This window comes from Trichosurus vulpecula, chromosome 5, assembly GCF_011100635.1.
Source record: "Trichosurus vulpecula isolate mTriVul1 chromosome 5, mTriVul1.pri, whole genome shotgun sequence".
NCBI lineage: Eukaryota > Metazoa > Chordata > Mammalia > Diprotodontia > Phalangeridae > Trichosurus > Trichosurus vulpecula.
The window spans coordinates 256,585,416-256,604,973 of record NC_050577.1 but is presented as its reverse complement, the minus strand read 5'-3'; the positions used below and the strand labels follow the sequence as shown (position 1 = coordinate 256,604,973).

Genomic DNA, 19,558 nt, shown 5'->3' with positions numbered 1-19,558 from the left:
TTTTTTTTGATCATGGTTTTCAGGTAGTCCAATAATTTTTAAATGATCTCTCCTGGATCTATTTTCCAGGTCAGTGGTTTTTCCAATGAGATATTTCACATTGTATTCCATTTTTTTATTCCTTTGGTTCTGTTTTAGAATATCTTGATTTCTCCTAAAGTCACTAGCTTCTACTTGCTCCAATCTAATTTTTAAGGTAGTATTTTCTTCAGTGTTCTTTTGGACCTCCTTTTCCATTTGGCTAATTCTGCCTTTCAAGGCATTCTTCTCCTCATTGGCTTTTTAGAGCTCTTTTGCCATTTGACTTAGTCTATTTTTAAGATGTTATTTTCTTCAGTATTTTTGAGGGGGTCTCCTTTAGCAAGTCATTGACTTGTTTTTCATGGTTTTCTTGCATCACTCTCATTTCTCTTCCCAATTTTTCCTCTACTTCTCTAACTTGCTTTTCCAAATCCTTTTTGAGCTCTTCCCTGGCCTGAGACCAGTTCATGTTTTTCTTGGAGGCTTTTGATGTAGGCTCTTTGAGTTTGTTGACTTCTTCTGGCTGTATGTTTTGGTCTTCTTTGTCACCAAAGAAAGATTCCAAAGTCTGAGTCTGTTTTCTCTCCCTGTTGATGTTCCTAGCCAACTACTTGATCCTTGAGTTTTTCATTGGGGGTACAGTTTCTGGTAGAGTAGAGAGTACTTTGTCCAAACCTTTTGGGGCTGTGCTGCTATTTTCAGAGCTACTTCTACACAACAAGCTCTGCCACACTAGTGCTCCTTCTCCCCCAAGAATTCCAATCAGGATTGCGGCCCAGATCCTGGCAGGGCAAAGCAGGCTTTGCACTCCAGATCTAATTTGCCACTTAATTCTTCCCACCAGGTGGGCCTGGGGCCTGAAGCAACTGCAGCTGGAGCTCTGGAAGCAGCCTCAGAGCTGCACCACCTCCACAGCCCCCAGGGCTAGGGCCGACCACACACTCTTTTCACCCTATCCCAGCAGCTTTTCCCACTAACCTTCGCTGTTGTCTTTGGTGTTTGTAGGTTGAGAAGTCTGGTAACTGCCACAGCTCACTGATTCAGGGCGCTAGGGCCTGTTCCGCCCAGCTCCCAGTCTGGTTGGTCTGGGCGTGGCCCCACGCTGGGCTCTGCTTCACTCTGCTCCCAGTTTCGTGCAATAGACCTTACCCAGGCTGTCCTGGGCTGGAACCCTGCTTCCTTCTGCTATTTCATGGGTTCTGCCATTCTAGAATTTGTTCAGAGCCATTTTTTAATGGGTGTTTGGAGGGACCTGGGGAGGAGCTTAAGCAAGTCCCTCCTCTCCAGCCACCATCTTGGCTCCACCCCAGGCTCTTTTTTTTGTCATGGCTTTTAGGCAATATAATAATTCTTAATTATCTCTCCTAAGTATTATTTTCCAGGTCAGTTGTTTTTCCAATGAGATATTTCACATTTTCTTCTATTTTTTTCATTCTTTGACTTTGTTTTATTGTTTCTTAAAAAGTCTCATGGAATCATTAGCTTCTGCTTGCCCCATTCTAATTTTTAAGGAATTATTTTCTTCAGTGAGCTTTTGTACATCTTTTTGTATTTGACCACTTCTGCTTTTTAAGGAATTCTTTTCTTAAAGAGAATTTTTGTACCTCCTTTGTCATTCGGCCTATTCTTCTTTTTAAAGAAATTCTTTTCTTCAGTGAATTTTTCTGCCTCTTTTTCCATTAGGCCAAATCTGTTGTTGCTTTTTTAGGTATCATTTTCTTCAGTACTTTTTGTGCCCCTTTTACCAAGTTGTTAATTCTCTTTTCATAATTTTCTTGCATCACTTTCATTTCTTTTCACAATTTTTCCTCTATCATTCTTATCTCGTTCTTCAATTATTTATGGCCTTGAGTCCAATTACTATTTTTCTTTGTGGCTTTGCTTGTAGCTATTTTCAAATTACTGTCTTCTGAGTTTATGTCTTGATTTTCCCTGCTACCATAGAAGCTTTTTATGGTCAAATTCTTTTTGTTGTTGTTTGCTCATTTTTCCAGCCTATTTCTTGACTTTGAACTTTATGTTAAAGTTGGGCTCTCCTCACCTAGGGATGGGGAAGTACTGTGCCAAGCTTCAGGCTTTTTTGTGCTGCTATTTTCAGAGCTAATTCTGGGAGTCTGCAAATTTTTTGGTTCTTTCAAGGTGATGTGATCTGGGAAGAAGTGTGGCCACTGCTCTCCTGGTCTTTACCCAGCTCCTGCTCCCCTGTAGACAAAAGTTCTAGTATCCATCTTGGTCCTGGAACTGTGCCCAGGTCCCCAGCTTGCTTGTTACCAACCACAAGCACTCCTGTACCTGTGCCCCAGAGCTAGGTATGGGCAATAGTAGAGTTGCCAATTAGTGCCAGCTGCACCCAATGTCAACAAAAGTTCATTTGTAATGTCTTTCCAACCAGCTGTCCAACCTGCTTACTGTCTTCTGGGATTAAAAAGCTCCAGAAGTGTACTTGAGAAGCCACCTACAAGGCCCACTGCTTGTGCTGCTGCTGCTGCTCCTTCTCTTTGGGCAGACTCCTACCTGGGTGTCATAGGCCTCTCCTGTCAACTTCCTAAGTTGTCTTAGGCTGGAAAAAAAACTGTCTTACTCTAACCTTTTCTTGACTCTGCTGCTTCAAAACTTGATTTGAGGAGTTATTTTAAAGTTATTTGGAGGGGAATGTTGGGAGAGTTCAGCTGGGTTGCTGCCTTATTCAGCCATCTTGGCTCTGCCCTCAAGATTATGCCTCTTCTTTTCAAAGATACTTCTGCCAGCCTGGATCTCAGGAAGAAGCAGCTGGGAAAACCCAAAGGTTTCTTCTTGTCTCCATTTTATTTCTCAATCATAACCCAACTTCCTAGTGAAAGGAGTCATCCCAGAGAAAACTGGACAGCCGCCCTGGCCCCATAGCTCAGTGCTTTCCAAAGGCACTGCTGCTTAGTTTCTCATCAGAGATGAAGCTCACTAACTCCCCTCTACAATGCAGCATTCACATGAACAAGGGACCTCTGCACACCAACATATATGGTTGTTTCTCAGGTTCTTTGTGGTATAAGCTTGCAGATCCACTATAGCCCATGGGGACAGCTCAGACTAAGTGGAAAGGCTAGAGTCAACAGGCAGAGAAGGCAGCACTTAGGAGGCTCGGGATGAGGCAGACAGCTGATGGAGCCAGGCATCTTTTAGAGCAAACTTCCTGGGGCACAAGGAACTTGGCCCAGGATTGCCTTGGTGTCTTGGGAAACCACTGCTTAGCCAGAAGGAATAGCCAAGCATGCTGTCCTTTGGGTCCTTTGAGGGACCTTAAGAAAGGACCAAAGGAGGGAAAATGGCAGAGGCAAGAAAGGGCAAGATCACTGTGAATAATAATGAATAGTACAATTTGGCTAGGACATAAAGTGTGAAAGGAGGAGGTGTTGGAAATAAGACCAGAAAGATAAATTGGACCCAGATTGTTGAAAACCTTGAATGCCAGACCAAGGAGGCTTCATTACTAGGAAGCTCCTAAAATTTTTTGGGCAGGCAGGTGATATGATTGGAGTAGTGTACTAGGAAGATAAGAAGGGCTGTGGCTTAAAAAAAAAAAGTAGAGAGAGAGGGAGGCTGTAGGAAACCCACTTAGGATGCTGTTTTAAAAGTCTAGGTGAAAAGTGATGATTAAAATGGGAACACAGGATATTAGAGATAGGGCTGGGAAGGATCTTAGAAACTACCTAGTCTGTCCCCCCTCATTTTAAGGATGAGAGAGCTGAGGTTGACTGGGGTTGAATAACTTGTCCAAGGTTATCTAGCTAAGGGTTAGTGCTGGCTGGGATTTGAAGCCCAAATCCAGCACCTCCGGTTCATCACTCTGTCCCTTGAGAGTTGCCCAAGTGATGAGAGGAGGGTTGGATTGGCTGGCCTCTAATGCCCCACACCTTCAAGCTCTGAAGTTGTGATCAGAGAAGGCTGCATGGAGGAGGTGATACTTGAGCTTGACCTTGAAGGAAAAGGAAAGTGAGTTTGTGCAGGGTCACACAGCCATTGTGTGAGTCACACAATGTGTGTGTCAGAGGGGGGAGAGTGGCGATAAGACTGTGAGGAAGGGTGACAGACTCTTGTATTGCTTTTACATGTATGGAAGACAGCTTAGTGGAAGAGATGGCATCTTGTTTTAATAAATCAACTTACTCTTTTATAATCAGTACCAATAAGTATAGTGGAATTCTACCTTTCACTCAGTTGTGTGACTGCAAAAATGCTCTGCTTTAGAATATTGTTTGCTAAAGCAGACCTATTCTCTTCTCAGACTTTCATCAAAGACACCACTGATAAGCATATTGATTACTCTTATAAAGATTTGGAAGCAATGGGAAAGGAGGCATACGAGTCAGTAGTTATTGGTGTTTTCTTGGTTGCTTCTTCTCAGTAATAATAAGGTCTAAGCCTTTGGGATCCTCCTTCATTTTCTCTTTATTTTGACAGTTACTAGGTTGAATTTAAAAAAAAAATAAATTACTCAAAAGCTCAGGGGGGAAAAAACAAAAAAAGCAATTTTAGAAAAGCTTAGAAACTGAAATGTACATAGCACCGCTTTTTGGTATCTTGAGAGGAGGATCAGGCAATATTATGACTCCTTTGTGTGTGTGTGTGTGTGTGTGACAAATACGCATAGTCAAGCAAAATAAATTCCCTCATTGGCCATTTCCAAAAACACAATGTCTTGTTTTACATACATCACCTCCTTTCAGGCAGTAAGAAGCATTTTTAATCACTGATCTTCTAGCCCAATGGTTCAATATGTGAATTGTTAACATTTCCTCCCATTTTTTCCAAAAATTACCTTGATTTTCCCTTGGAAGAAAAGTTTTATTATTTGCTTTTATATACATCATTCCCCTCCTGCCCAGTAGAATGTAAGGTATTTGAGGGTAGCAACTATATTCACTTTTGTCTCTGTTTCACCAGCACCCAGCACAATGCTCGACACTTAGTAGATGCCTAATAAATGCGTTTTTAGTTGAATGAGTTAGAGTCAGAGGATATGGCTATGATGGAAATTATATATGATGTTTAATTAGCCCAGGAAAGGCTTAAGGAAATGTGTGATTATCTCCAGCCAAAACAGTTGCCTGATCAAGTCAGTAGCCCTATGTATACAACCTTTATAACAGTCTTCAAGTCCATGAGGACTTAAATGTAGAAGAGTAAGTGAGTTAACAAGGCAGGATGAAGAATTTAGATTAGAATAAAGGAAGACTCTCCAAACGTGATTACTAAAGTCTAGACTAGGATATTGAGATTTGATGCAGAATCTTTTTTTCTTAGTGGGAAGGGATTGTTTTTTTTTCTTTTAAAAGAATTTTTTTATTATTATTAATGGATCACCAAAATTTCCCCCAGTGTCCCTCTCTTAACCCTCCAAGAAAGCCTTCCCATGTAACAATTTTTTTTTTTTTAAAGAAGAAAAAAATTGGAATGGCACAGTGACTAGAGTGCTGGGCCTAGAGTCAGGAAAACTTATCTCCTAAGTTTAAATCTGGCCTCAGACACTTTCTGACTGTGTGACCCTGAGCAAGTCACTTCACCATGTTTGCCTCAGTTTTCTCATCTGTAAAATGAGCTGGAGAAGGAAATGGCAGATTATTTCAGTATCGCTGACAAGAAGACTCCAGATGGGGTCACAAAGAGTCAGACATGACTGAAATGACTGAAAAACAACAAAAAATCATAGCTCAAAAGAAGAGACATGAGTAGACACCCTTACCCCAACCCTTTGCAGAGATGTGAGGTCCACAAGTATTGTACATTGCACATATTTTCAAACTTTTTCAATATATGAGTCAATTATGCTGATTTTCCCCTCTTTCATGTTTATAATAACTTATTTTTGAAAGTTCAACCTTGATATGATGAAAAGAACATTAACCTTGCAGTCTGAAGGCCTGGTTCAATTCCCCATTGTGATACTGGCTATTTGTGTGACCTTGAGTAAATTATTTCATTGTTGTAGGCCTTCATTTCCTCATCTATAAATTAAGGGAATTGTATTAGATGATCTCCAAGGCCTAATGATCCATGGCCCTCATGGCAAGGGTCCTGACTTTGAAATCAAAGGATTTGAATTAAAGTCTTCCTGTTGATTAACACCTGTGTGATTTTTGGGACTTGGTTTAAACCTTCCTTCCTTCTTCTTTCCCTCTCCTCCCTCTTTCCTTCCCTCTCTCCTCTTTCTCTGTCCATATATGGAATCATACCCTTCCCTATGGATGCTCTGCCCGAAAGGTCTCTGATCACTGAAACCTCACTAGAGATCTTGGGGTTTACAGGCTTGATATCTTTTGATATCATGCCTTAAATTCAAATCACTTGGACTCTCATTGATTGGCCAACAATAGATCCCAGCCCAACCTCACTTGGTCATTGTTTGGGCTATGGTGACTCAGAGTGAGTGCAAATAGAAATTATTTCTGTTTTTGGCCAGAAACCCTGAGAGTCCTCCCCTCCCAGATTGATTTTGTTTTTTTGGTTTTGTTTTTGACTAGGTAAAAGAGGCCATTCTTTGCCTCATTTCTTGCCTAGCCTTCATCACTTAATGGGCATTGCCTCTGTCAAACTGAGACCTAGGAAAGACCTTAGTTTTAAAAAGGCCAAGATCTCCCACTGCATTCAAAGCCATATCTAGTGGGCCTGATCTATATCTTGCCACTGGACCTAGATGGCTCCAAAGGAGAAAGTGATGTTGGTGGCTTTGCACAGCCCTCCCTCACTTAAATCCAATGAGCTCACAAGTCATGACCTCACATTCCTGAAGTCATGGTCCTCTTTGAGAATGGAAGGACAAACAAGGAACAATGACAACCCATCATAAGAGGAGGAAATTAAACTTGATTTCTGAGGTCTCTTTTAGCTCTAAATCTATGATCCTGTAAATTTTGTTGAAAAACATGTCATATATACCTATCAGTATTCCAGAAGATGTAAGTTTTTTTAAAATGTGGGTGCCCCTTACACTGATTTAGAGAATAAAGAAAATTTTTGAGCAATTGATTTCTCTGGTTTATCATTTCATCAGTTGCTATGGCCAAAATTTTTCTTAATTACCATCTAATGGCTCATAAAATGTAGGCCCCTTGAAGACAGGGGCAGGTTTGATTTTTGTCATATTGCCCAGTACTTGGCATTGTTGCAGTTTGGGGTGCTGGGAACCCCAAAATGAAAAGGTAGAGGGGGTCTGCCTTGAAAGAATTTGACCACTCTAGCCTCCTTTTAGTAAAAGTGGTGAAGTTAATTATAACACCAGTATGGTGGGCAAGATTCCTAGTAAATGTGCTATTGTGATGCCAATAGGAGTGGGCTTAGGGAATCTGCACAATTTAACTGGGGTAATATTGGTACTTGAAAAGACTGTGAGAAGATCTGGATGGCATTAAGGAGTGATAAGTAGCCTGGGGTGGCCTGGGGCAACAGAGAAAGGGTATAGATCGGGTTAAGTAGTGGTAAAAGGCCTGGGGTGGTTCAAGTGCACACAATGAAAGGAGTTAAGTGGTCTGAGCTGAGTCAGAGAGTCACAGTGAAAGGACAGTTAAAAGGACTATTGAGTATCTAGGTAGCCTAGGATGGGCCAGATGCCTCAGGTGAAACACCTTGGGGGGAAAGTTCTGGGCTTTTTAGGGGTCCCATTGCCCCATCATCATATAGCAGGAGCTTAACAAATGCTTGTTTGTTTGTTTGTTTGATTGATCCCATTTATGGGGAATACATTGCATTGCTAGGCCCGTGTTTGAAGCCTCCCCACCTTGGGTAGGACCTGACAGAATTTGTGCTTCAGTAGCATCATCACTGAGAGCCCAGGTTTGTGTTGATGCAAAAATGAGGCATGGGAGGAGGACTTCTTGTGGAGAACTAGAAGACTTTAGGTAAGAAAAAGAAAAGATAAAATTAAAATATTCCTTTGGTAGATTCTCAGAATCTTCTAAAGGGCTGTTATTTCTCAGTCCCACAACTAAAGACAAAGCAAGGGAACTCAATGAGTGAGTGCAATGGAAAACAGAGGATAATAATAGACTTTTAAGATTGTTTCTTTCTTTTTCATCTCAAATGGTTGTGGAAATTTTTAATAATGCAGACTGGAGATGAAGAAGACATCTATTTGTCATTTGTCAGTGAAATTTAACTAGATGTTTCCATCCTTTATCATTTGGTATGCAAAGGATTGTGTTTGGTATTAAGCTGGTGTAGAAGTTATTTTATTTGCAATATATATGCAAAGAGAGGCAACTTGGGGTAGTGGATAGATGGCTGCTGGCTTTGGTAATACCACACCTAACGGGAGACAGGGAAAGGTCATCCCTCTATGGATGAAATTTCTAGTCCAGCCTCAAGCCACACCTCTACCCTGTTAAAAAAAAAAAAGTACTCAAAATCCACATTTAAAAACAAAAGATTCCTTTTTATTCCTCTGGAAAAAAAAAGATGTCTTCTGTTTTATTTTAAATACAAAGCACATTTAACTTCTAGTCACCAGTTTGCATTTTAAACCATGCAGTTTGCAGGCCTGCATGCATTATCTGTAATTAGGGTGCTTGAAAAGCTTTCAGCATTTTTTCCTTCCAAATTTTTAAGTACATTTATTCCACATTGTTGACATTTCAGAGAATAGTAAAGATCATAGGTTAAATACTAAATCATCTTTGGACTGAACAGTGCAAATCCTTTATCACCAAATAGCATCTAACTGGATGAAACAATTGGAACGAACCATAGGAAGGAGCCATTGATTTGTCAGTCAGCTAACAGCCAGCACCTACTAGGATAATTTCTCTGTTTTGTCTTCTCCCTTGCTATAGACAGGTAGACTAGGCCCACAAAGCTTTCACTTTCCACCCAGACTGTCCCCATCAAAACAGCAATACTGGGTCAGACTCATCTTTATGTAGTGTATTAAATTTTACAAAGCACTTCTCATTAAATCTTCACAACAACCCCATGAGGGTAAGTAGCTCAAATATCTGTTCTATGGGAGACAAAATTGAAGTTCACATTGGTTAAGTGATTTGCCCAAGGTCACACAGCTACTAAAGTTGGGATTCCAACCCAAATCTCCCAACCCCATATCCAGTATTCTTTCTACTGTATCATAGCACAGCGGCCTAGAGGGCAGGTTGATAGTAGTTCAGGTATTCTCTGTGGTCCCATTAGTTCAGACATTTCTGATTTCATTGGTATGGGTCTTCACTTCACCAATGCAAATTTTAATCTGTCATAATAGAATGTTATTATCATCCTCTGTTTTTTGTTGGACTCACTCATTGAGTTCCCTTGCTTTGTCTTTAGTTGTGGGACTGAGAAATAACAAAGGCTATCTAATCAGTGCTTTAGAGGATTTTGAGACTCTACCAAAGGAATATTCAGTTGTTCTAGCCAGAGGCATTTATCATCTGCTGGAGAAGTCTCCCTACTCCTGCTTCCTAGCATCCCTAATTCCCTTCAAGGCATCACCTCCCACAAGAGGCCCCTGCTGATTCCCCCAATAGTTAGTGCCCCCTTCTCCCCATTATTTTGTATTCACTTTTCTGTGTGCATGTTATTCCTCCAGGAGAATGTAAGCTCCCTTAGGGCAAGGATTGTTTAATTTTTGTCTTTGTATCCCAGTGCCTGGCACATAATAGGGATAGGAATGAACATCAGGACTGGGCCAGCAATTTAATTGACATAGGGAACTCACCAGGTGAGGAAATTCACTCTATCAATGAAGGTTGGCACCTTTGCTGCCACCTATAGCCTTAGAAAGTTGCCTGCAGCATTGAGAGTTTACCTAGCCTTGCCCAGGGTTACACAGTAGACTCGAACCAAGATCTTCCCAGCTTTGATGATGGATCTCTGTTCACCCTGCTGTTTTTCAGTCACGTCCAACTCTTGGTGACCCCATTCAAGGTTTTCTTGGCAAAGCTACTGGAGTGGTTTGCTGTTTCCTTCTGCAGCTCATTTTACAGATGAGGAAATGGAGGCAAACAGGGTTCAGTGACTTGCACAGGGTCACACAGCTAGTAAGTGTCTGAGATTAGATTTTACCTCAGGACATTGTACACAGTAGCAGCAACATTGTTTGATGACCAACTTTGATAGACTTAGATCTTCTCAGCAATGCAGTGATCTAAGACAATTCCAAAAGACTCATGATGTGACATGCTAACCACATCCAGAGAGGGAAGTATGGAGTCTGAATGCAGATTGAAGCATACCATTTTCACTTTTTTGTTTTTTTCTTTCTCATCTGTTTTTACCTTTTGTTCTGATTCTTCTTTCACAACATGACTAATGTGGAAATAAGTCTAATATGATTGTATGCATATAGTTTAAAAAAAAAAAGATTTGAACTCAGGAAGATGAGTGTTCCTGACTTCAGGCTCAGCATTCTATCTACTGCCACACCTAGCTACTACACTGCCTCCTGGCACATAAAGAAATGCTCTTCAAATTAAATTAAATTGAATTTTGGTGATCAGCCCCTCTGACCTTGAAACACCTGACTTGATCCATTGCTATGCCTACACTCAGTCTTTCTAGCTTATGCCATGGGTATGACTTAATGTCATGGCTATGCTATGCTCAGTCCTTGGATTTAAACTAGGCTTCTTTCTCTATTATATCCTTTAAAATAAAGATGCTTGGGGACTATAAAGGAGCAGGTCATTTAAATCAACTGTATACTCCCTTCTCTACCGTTCTAATGACAGTCAAATTTCTTCACTTCCCAACCTTCCTCTTACTTCTCCTGCCTGTTACTTGGAGGAATACAAATGGCAAAGAAGGAAGGAAGGGAGGGAGGGGAAAGAAAAGAAAAGAGAAAAAGAAAAGCCAGTTTGTTTTCCTGCTAAGGTGTGTGTTTCATTTTGTTAATTTTATAAAAGTTTCTGGAACCAGGACCCAGATGGCATGTGGATTTATTCTCTACTTAGGGCAATAGAACCCAGCCTAGAAATGCAAGGTGTATGTACGGAAGGGTCATTTGACCTGTGCTATTTGCCCAGCTGCTGGGTAAGTCCCTTCTCATTTCCCAGCTGCTCTTTAGCTTCCTAATGCTGTTTTGTTTTTCTTTTGAACTTGAGTAGCAGACCCAACTTTCCCTGGCTGGGTCTGATTACTGCTCGCTTAGGACAGATAACCTTCCAAGTTACACTTGGCCCAGAAGCAGCTGCTGCTGTTTCCAGTTTCAGCCTCAATTACATTCTCTCTCACTAGCATGAGAGAGCCGGTGCTTTTGACCCCATTTTCTAGGGTACCTTTTAGGGGAAGGTCTCTGTCCAATGACTCCAAATCCCTGGGCTCTTGCCAGTAGAGATGATTAGAATCAAATGGCACCTTAGAGCTCTTTCTAATGCAATCTCTTTATTCTACAAATGAAGAAATGAAGGCCCAGGTGAATGAAGAGAATTATCCAAGGTCATGAAAGTAGTCAGGGTCACAGTTGCCAAAATAACCTTTTCAAACCCCAGTACTGACCACCCCAACTACGGGGGGTGGGGGTGGGAGAGAGAGAGAGAGAGAGAGAGAGAGAGAGAGAGAGAGGAAACCTTTTAGTGGTATCCTGTAGAATAAGTTTAAAATTCCTTAACTTGGAATTTAAGGTCCCAGCCCACCTTTCCAAAAGTGTTTCACTCTGCTCCCCTCTACACACTCTAAATTCCAGACAAATTGGGTTATTAGCTCCTCTCTTTGCTTTAATGCTCTCCATCTCCCATGTCCTCCATGCTTGTTGAAATGCTTCCCTTGCATTGCCCATTCAATGACCTGGATCTTCCCAAAAGCCTTCTCTGATTTATAGGAGCTACAAGGGATCGTATAGGGAAACTCCCCCATTTTATAGCCAAGAAAACTGAGAACCAGACAGGAAGTGACTTGCCCAAAGTCACATGAACAGTAAGTGGCAGAGTCAAGACTTGATCCCAGGTCCACTGACTCCATGTGCAGTATTCATTACTTCATTCCCCTCTAAACATTCAAACCCCACCTCTAAAGTAAAGGCAACTAGGTGGTATTATGGATAGAGTACCAAGCCTGGAGTCAGAAAGACTCATCTTTGTGAGTTCAAATGTGGCCTCAAACATTTACTAACTGCGTAACCCCGGGCAAGTCATTTAATCCTATTTACCTCAGTTTCCTGATCTATAAAATGAGCTGGAGAAGAAAATGGCAGACCACTCCAATATCTTTGCCAAGAAAACACTCAAACTTTGTCACAAAGAATAGGACACAACTGAAAAACAGCCTCCAAATTTGGAAGTAATCTCTCCTCTTTTTTTTTTAAAGACGTACTTCAGTAGGAATGAAAGCTATTATTATCCTTGTTTTACAGAGGAAGAGATTGAAGCTCACAGAGATTAAATGTTTTGCATAAAGACATAGAGCTAGTAAGTGTCAGGAAGAATTCAAACCCAAGTCTTCCGAAGTCCAACCAAGTAACAATACTATTATTAACTATACCTCTGTTTTCCTTTATGCCATTAGATTTTTCCTATTTATTTGCTCAGTCTTACTGGATTTTTGTTCCTTGAGGGCAGTGGCAGTGTCATTTTTTATCTTTTTAGACTTTTCCTCTATCTGAGACATAGTAGATATTTAGTCAAATCAGGTCAAAGGTAACGTGCATTTATTAAGTGCCTACTATATGCCAGGCATTGCACTAAGCAACAGGGATACAGAGATAGGCAAAGCCAGTCTCTGTTCAATAAATGTTGTTTGAATTTAGTTGAATTGAATTTGAAAACATTTGAAGGACTTTTTTAAAAAGGAAGGAGAAAGTACAATCTTTCATTGCTACAATATACTTCTTAATATTTATTTTTGGGAATTCTACTCAGTCTTATTCAATAATCATTTATTAAGCTCCAACTATGTTTAAATGAATTGTATTAGGAATTGGGGAAATACAAAGGTAAATTAATATATTGTCCCTACTCTCAAGGAATTTGCATTCAAATGGGGTGATTTTAGACATGGGCTTTTCTGTATTTAAGAGGTTTTATGCAACCCAGCCGGTCCTCAAGTTTTTATAAGTATCGCATAAACCTGAGAAATATTCATACTCCTTTTTATTCCTATTCAATAATTTGCTGAGATTATTATATCTAATCTTTCTAAAATTCTGTTTGGGTCCTCAATTTCTTTCTTGTTTGTCTTTTGTTCAATTTGACTAGGTCTGAAAGCCCCCAGGGAGATCCCCAATGATTATAGTTTTTGGTTTTTTTTTTTTGGAGGGGGGAAGGCAGAGCAGTTGGAGTTAGATGACTTGCCCAAGATCCCACAGCTAGTAAGTGTGTGAGGCTGGATTTGAACTCAGGTCCTCCTGACTCCAGGGGTCTACTCACTGCACCACCTAGCTGCCCTCCTCAATGTTTATAGTTTTGCCGTCTCTTTCTCCTGGTAATTCAATTCACTTTTAATTTAAATGTTTAGATGCCATTGCAATAGATACATATGTAATGATATTATTTCTTTGTCTTATGTTTTCTTTAAACACAATACATTTTCCCTGTTTTTCTTTTCTGTGTTTATTTTTATCCTTACCTTCTCTGACATCCTGATTTAGACACTTGTCTGTGTGGTGAATACATCAAAACTTGTCATTTTCTATGACCTTACGTCTAGGATTGCAAATGTAATCCTTTCACTCTGGCACAAAATAGTGGTTGTGACTAGGCATAGGACCTGGGCCCCAAAAATGCAACCCAGCTCCTGAACTTTCCCACACATCCCCACCTATTTACTCAATATGCCTTTCAACTGTCCTTTCATTGTGTCTCCACCCAGCCCAACCCTTCATTCTCTGTTACCTCTGACCCATCCCAGCCCTTCATTGTCTGTTACCTCTGGACCAGCCCAGGCTACTTCCCACCCCTTATTCCCATCTAGACCCCTTCTCTGTTGCCTCTGGATCACTCCAGGCTATTTGCCACTCCTTGTTCCCATCCAAATCTATTTCCCTATGAAGAAAAAAAAAGGTCAGTCCTATCCCTACCACAGGTACAGACTCTCTAGGAATCTCATTCACCCCAACCAGTGTTTTAATAAACCGCTTGGACTGAAAGAAGGCTTGAGTGGTCAAATCCTTTCTAGGCAGACCCACATCCTTGGCCCTTGCATTTCAGGGTTCCCAAGACCCCTAGACCGCAGCAGTTGTATTGAATTTTAGTAAGAGACATATCAATATTTTAAAATTTTAAATAACTGTCCTAGTAAGTTTTTAGCATTTACATTTCTGAAGTTATTAAAGCTTAAAAACTGTACTAACACTTTTGGGACACACCGAATTTGACTTCCTATGTAAGCCTTGAAGACAGTAAGATTCTAAAGGAATATTTATCTCTCTCGTCTATTAGACTATAATCATGTCATCATTGTCTAGCCTCTTCTAGCTGGTCAAATGTATTTACCTTTCCAGGTATCTACTCTGCCCTCCTCTTCACCAGCTAAGGGACATAGTGGATAGAGCGAAGGATTTGGAGTCAGGAAGACCTGATGAGTTTAATCCTTGCCTCAGATACTTACTGGTAGAGTGACCCTAAGAAAAAAATCCCTTAATTTCCCAATGCCTCAGTTTCCTCATCTGTAAAATGGATATAACAGCACCTACTTCCAAGGCTTTGTTGGGAAGAGCAAATGTGTTAATATATAAAAAGTGCTTTGTTTAAAGTTCTATATAAATGCAAGTGCTTGAAAGTTCTCTTATATTAAAATTCCATTTTTTTTCTCTTGTAGGATTATATTCAGGGTAAATTATTCTTGGTTTTAAGTCTTTATCTTTTGCCTTTTGGAATATCGGAAGATTTTCCCTCCTTTTTGTCAGTAGCACCAAACAAGTCTTGTCTATTTTGACATGTTTTTTGTTGCTTGAATTCTTTCTTTCTGGCTCCTTGCAGTATTTTGTCATTGATAAGAAGGCTCAGGATTTCAGCTATGGCATGCCTGGGAATTTTCGTTTTTTCTGATTTCACTCTAACCTCTGCCTCTCATAGCTCTGGGCAGTTTTCTTTTATGACACTGAAATACAGTAGCCTAAGTTTTTGTTTGGTTGTGGTTTTCAGAGACTTAGATGATTATTAAATTAACTCTCCTTCCTCTCTTTTCTAGAACTGAAACTGAGGAGAGAAGGAAAATATTATTTTCTTACTTAACTGAAACTGAGGAGAGGAGGAAAATCTTATTTTCTTACTTAACCTAAGATAATGAGGAAGCATTTTGGTATTTTTTATTGACACATTCTGAGATCTTTATGGTCAGTATTTCTTCCATAAATGTTCAGCATCGAAACTCTGCCCATAGGCCCCTGATCCCTCATTGTGGGCTGGAGATGAGCTGGTCTTCTTGCTGAAAGGCTGTGCCCACTGAGCAAGGCTGAGGCTAGTTTTCTACCAAGATAGAGAAGGATTGAGTCTCAACAATGCTCTGTTTATCAGTTTTCCAAATTCCAGCCTAGCTGTGTTTGGAGAAACAGATTACCATAGGGGTGGCTACTATGTAGACACAGTATTGGAGATTTTGAATTTGTTTAGCTGGTCAAACTCCTTATAATGATGAACACATGAAGCAGTGCAGTATATATAAATGCTAATCTTTCCCTTGTGATTTTTTTTTTCCCAATCTGAGCCTAATGGCTGTAAGTGGGAGAAAAAACCTTCGCCTGAATGATAGACAAGGAAATGAAACTTCAAGGTTCCAAACTCATTAAAGTCCTAGAACTTTGTTTCCCCCGAATATTTGCACAGTATTTGTTCAAGTAAAATACTAAGGCATTTTGACAAGCAGAATCTTATGTAATATAATTAAATTAATGAGGTTTTCGATTCATTTGGAATTTGTGGCAAATCAGAGACAAACTGGCATGAAATTTACCTTTCCAGCGACTAAGAAGAAAAGAGTGACCAAGTAAATTAGTAATGTGAATGAAATTGGGAGGGAGGAATGTTTAAACTTAAGAAAATACTGTTTTCAAGCATTTTCATGTTCCTCAGTTAACATCAGTGGTCATAATTAGCATTAATGTAGTAAATTAATCAGTCTTAGCTAGTTCCCAAAGTATTCTCCTTCTAGGTAGATTTTTCTCTTTAAAAAAAATTAAATTATCACATTTTATTTTTCAATTAACAAATATTTTTTTTTTCTTCTCTCTCCCTTCTGAATTATGCTGGTCAATATTTAATAACTAACTTTCAAAAAAACCCAACACTGTACACTTTTAAACTTGATCTACATCTTACATCATATTTTTTACATCTAGACAATCAACAAAACAAGCCCTGATTTGTAACATTTGCCAGTTTCCAATGTTTAATGCTCAAATTGAAAATTTGACAATCATCTCTGGGAGCCCCAAACCCACCCCTAATTAAAAAGAAAATCAAAACCTGGGTTGGTTTTTTTATTTTTCCAATTCTAGTTTCTTTTAATTAAGAAAAAAACTAGATTTAAAGGACTGATATACGTAAAGTGCTGTACTGGACAAGATGTGAGCTTAACTCTTGTTACTGTATATAATTCAGAGTAGCAAACTACATTTCAATCAGTCAATTAACAAGACAGCGAGCACCTACACATTCCAGGCACTGGTTCAGTGGCTGTGGATAAGGAATACAAAGAATAAAACCATCCCTGTTCTCAAGGAGAGTGTGGTGAAAGATAATGTGTTTTATTTTGGATGCGTTGAATTTGAGATATCTCCAGGACATCCAGTTCTAAATGTCTAGTAAACAGTTGGTGATGGGGCACTGAAGATCAGGGGAGAGTCTGAACTTAGATAAAGAGATCCATGAGTCACTGGCATAAAGATAATAATTAAGTCCATTGAAGAAAATGAAGTCACTAAAAGAATGTGTAGAGAGAGGTCTCTGGATGGAGCCTTGAGTAACACCCACTTTTCGGACGTGTATGATACGGATAATGAGCTATTGAGGGTGACAATCATGGGGTATGATATGGATAATGAGATATTGAGGGCAACAGTCATGAGGTATGATATGGATAATGAGCTATTGCAGGAGACAGAGAAGAGGCAATCAGAGAGGTAGGAGGTGATATTCAGTGGTTTCAAAGACTTTGTGGTGTAGTGTATATTGAGCCATTCTTGTGGAATCACAAAGATTGTATATAATATAAGCCTCTGGTTAATACCAGCTCTTTGATTACCCAAGTGACTCCTGACAAACTATGTGGCACAGTGGACTTGAAGTTGCTGGACTTGAGGTCAAATTCAGGCTTTTTCACTTACACCTCTGTGACCTTGGGCAGTCACTTAATCTCCGTAAGTCTCAGGTGCCTCATCTCTAAATTGAGAGTTGGACTAGAACACCTTTAAAAGGTGTTCCTTCATACTCTTAATCTCTAATCCAAAGTTTCAGAAGGGTTGCTGGGTTAGATTAATAATAATAACACAATAATAATGATAGCTAACATTTATACAGCACCTACTGTATGCCAGGTACAATACTGAGAACTTTTCAAATATCTCATTTGATCCTCACAACACTGGGAGGCAGGTGCTATTATCATCCCCATTCTATAATTGGGGGAACTGAGAAAGACAAAGTTTAAGTGACCTACTCAGACCACACAGCCAGGAAGTGTCTGAGGCTCAGTTTGAATTCAGGTGTTCCTTATTCCAAGCTCAGCATTCAATCCAGTGTGTCATTTAGCTGCCTTAGTGGAAAGATTTTCTCAAATACATGGATCCAATTACAGGTCTGGACCCAGGAATAATTTAAGCACTTTTTTTCTAGTCATTTATTCATTTATTTGTTTAGGACTAATATAGACTGGCTTCCTCCAATATTATCTCAAAATGAGATTTTTAACTATCTATACAAATATGATTGCTTCAAAATAGTGATTTTTTTTTTGTTCTTATTGTTAATGAGTTTTCTTGCTAATGTCATACACTATTTAAATCACAGCCATGTTTTCACCATTCTCTGGCTTCCTTTTCCCCATAGGTCATGAAAACATACCACATGTATCATGCAGAAAGTATCAGCGCAGAGAGCAAATTAAAAGAAGCAGAAAAACAGGAAGAAAAACAAATTGGACGATCCGGGGACCCAGTCTTTCACATTCGACTAGAAGAGAGACATCAGAGGAGGAGTTCTGTGAAGAAGATTGAGAAAATGAAAGAGAAGGTAAGTCACAAAGAATTGAGACCTGCTCCAATGGAAAATCTGTGAGTCCAAAAAGGCATTGAGGCAGTAACTAAGATGAACATGTTTGGGCTTTATTTTGAAGCTCTACTCTCAAGAGGAGATAATTGTTTTAGAAACATAAAAATCATGTAATAGCAGCTGGACATCATTTTGTGTTGAATATAAAATATTTCATTCCAGATGTAGAGAACTTGAAAATTAATTAAGAGGTTTTCATTGCACACGGGCCTGTGGCCAGCTGTGTAGCTGTTATTCCCAGTTGTCAGGGTAATGTGGGCTTGCCATAAATCAAATTTGAAATGTTCTTTTCTCTAAATACTTTGAGGCATTTGTACATATTAGATATACAGTTTAGGTTAATAAAAATTCCTAGGGATTTTTCTGTCTTCAAAAAAAAAAGCTGCAATTTTGTTTTCATCTTCAGTTCCTATATCTTCATTCACAGCGACAGGCAAAGTATTCGGAGAATAAATTAAAATCCATCAAAGCACGAAATGAATATCTCCTAACCCTAGAAGCAACGAATGCCTCCGTGTTCAAGTATTATATCCATGACCTCTCGGATTTAATCGATGTAAGTATTTAGAATTTTATATATTTCTCATATTTAATCAGAATGGAAGAAACAAAGTTTCAGTTGCCTATTTTATTTTTTTTCCTGTTGTACTGTTGTGAGTTTCTGGTTGTGCTGGAAAGGAAGGCAGACACCTTTAAAGAGCAGCAAAGGAAGGGCTGTTGATTAGGAAATGTTTTGATCGATGAAATAAAATAATTGAAGGGAAAATGCTCCATTAGCCTATAAAATGAAATAGAGTGCTTAGGTGATAATAACATCCCACCATGATGGCAGTAGTTACCACTACCAACCATATGTTGGCTTCAGCCAACATGCCACCTTCAAAGAGTCTTCCCTCACTTACTGGCAGTGAAAGGTTTACCCACCCCTGGCAAGTGGAGGTAAGATAAAAGACTGAATTATAGGATTTAGGGCTAGAAGGGATCTTAGTCATAAAATAGCAGAATTTCAGAGTTGGAAGGAACTTTGACAGCAGCAACAATATTAATAATAGTGTTTCAATACCACTTTAAAGTTTCCAAAGTGCCTTACAAATATTGTTTCTTTCTACCCCCTCAACACCCCTGGGAGGCGGATGCTATTGTAATTCCCGCGGTATAGATGAGAAAGTCGATGTGTACAGGACGTGTTCCCCCGTTGGATTTTCAGTTTCTTTATGGCAAGAGCAGTTGTTTCTCATCTTTATATCTATAGCACTTATCCCACGGGGTGCAGTGTTTTGTACATAATGGGTGCTTAATACGTTTTTTTTTTTCTGGAATTTAGTTGAAGACTCAAGCTTTAATGGAAGAGTCTGCGAAGTATATAAATTAAAATT

The 19,558-nt window shown here is 39.5% G+C and overlaps 1 protein-coding gene across 1 annotated transcript in view; it reads left to right on the top strand.

Annotated features, from left to right (window-relative positions):
- Positions 1-19,558, top strand: part of SRGAP1 (SLIT-ROBO Rho GTPase activating protein 1) — a 189,778-nt gene that overhangs the window by 66,004 nt on the left and 104,216 nt on the right. The window contains exons 4-5 of the mRNA XM_036761289.1: positions 17,961-18,143; positions 18,610-18,738. Coding sequence (XP_036617184.1) covers positions 17,961-18,143; positions 18,610-18,738 — 312 coding nt within the window. The remainder of the gene's footprint in view (positions 1-17,960; positions 18,144-18,609; positions 18,739-19,558) is intronic.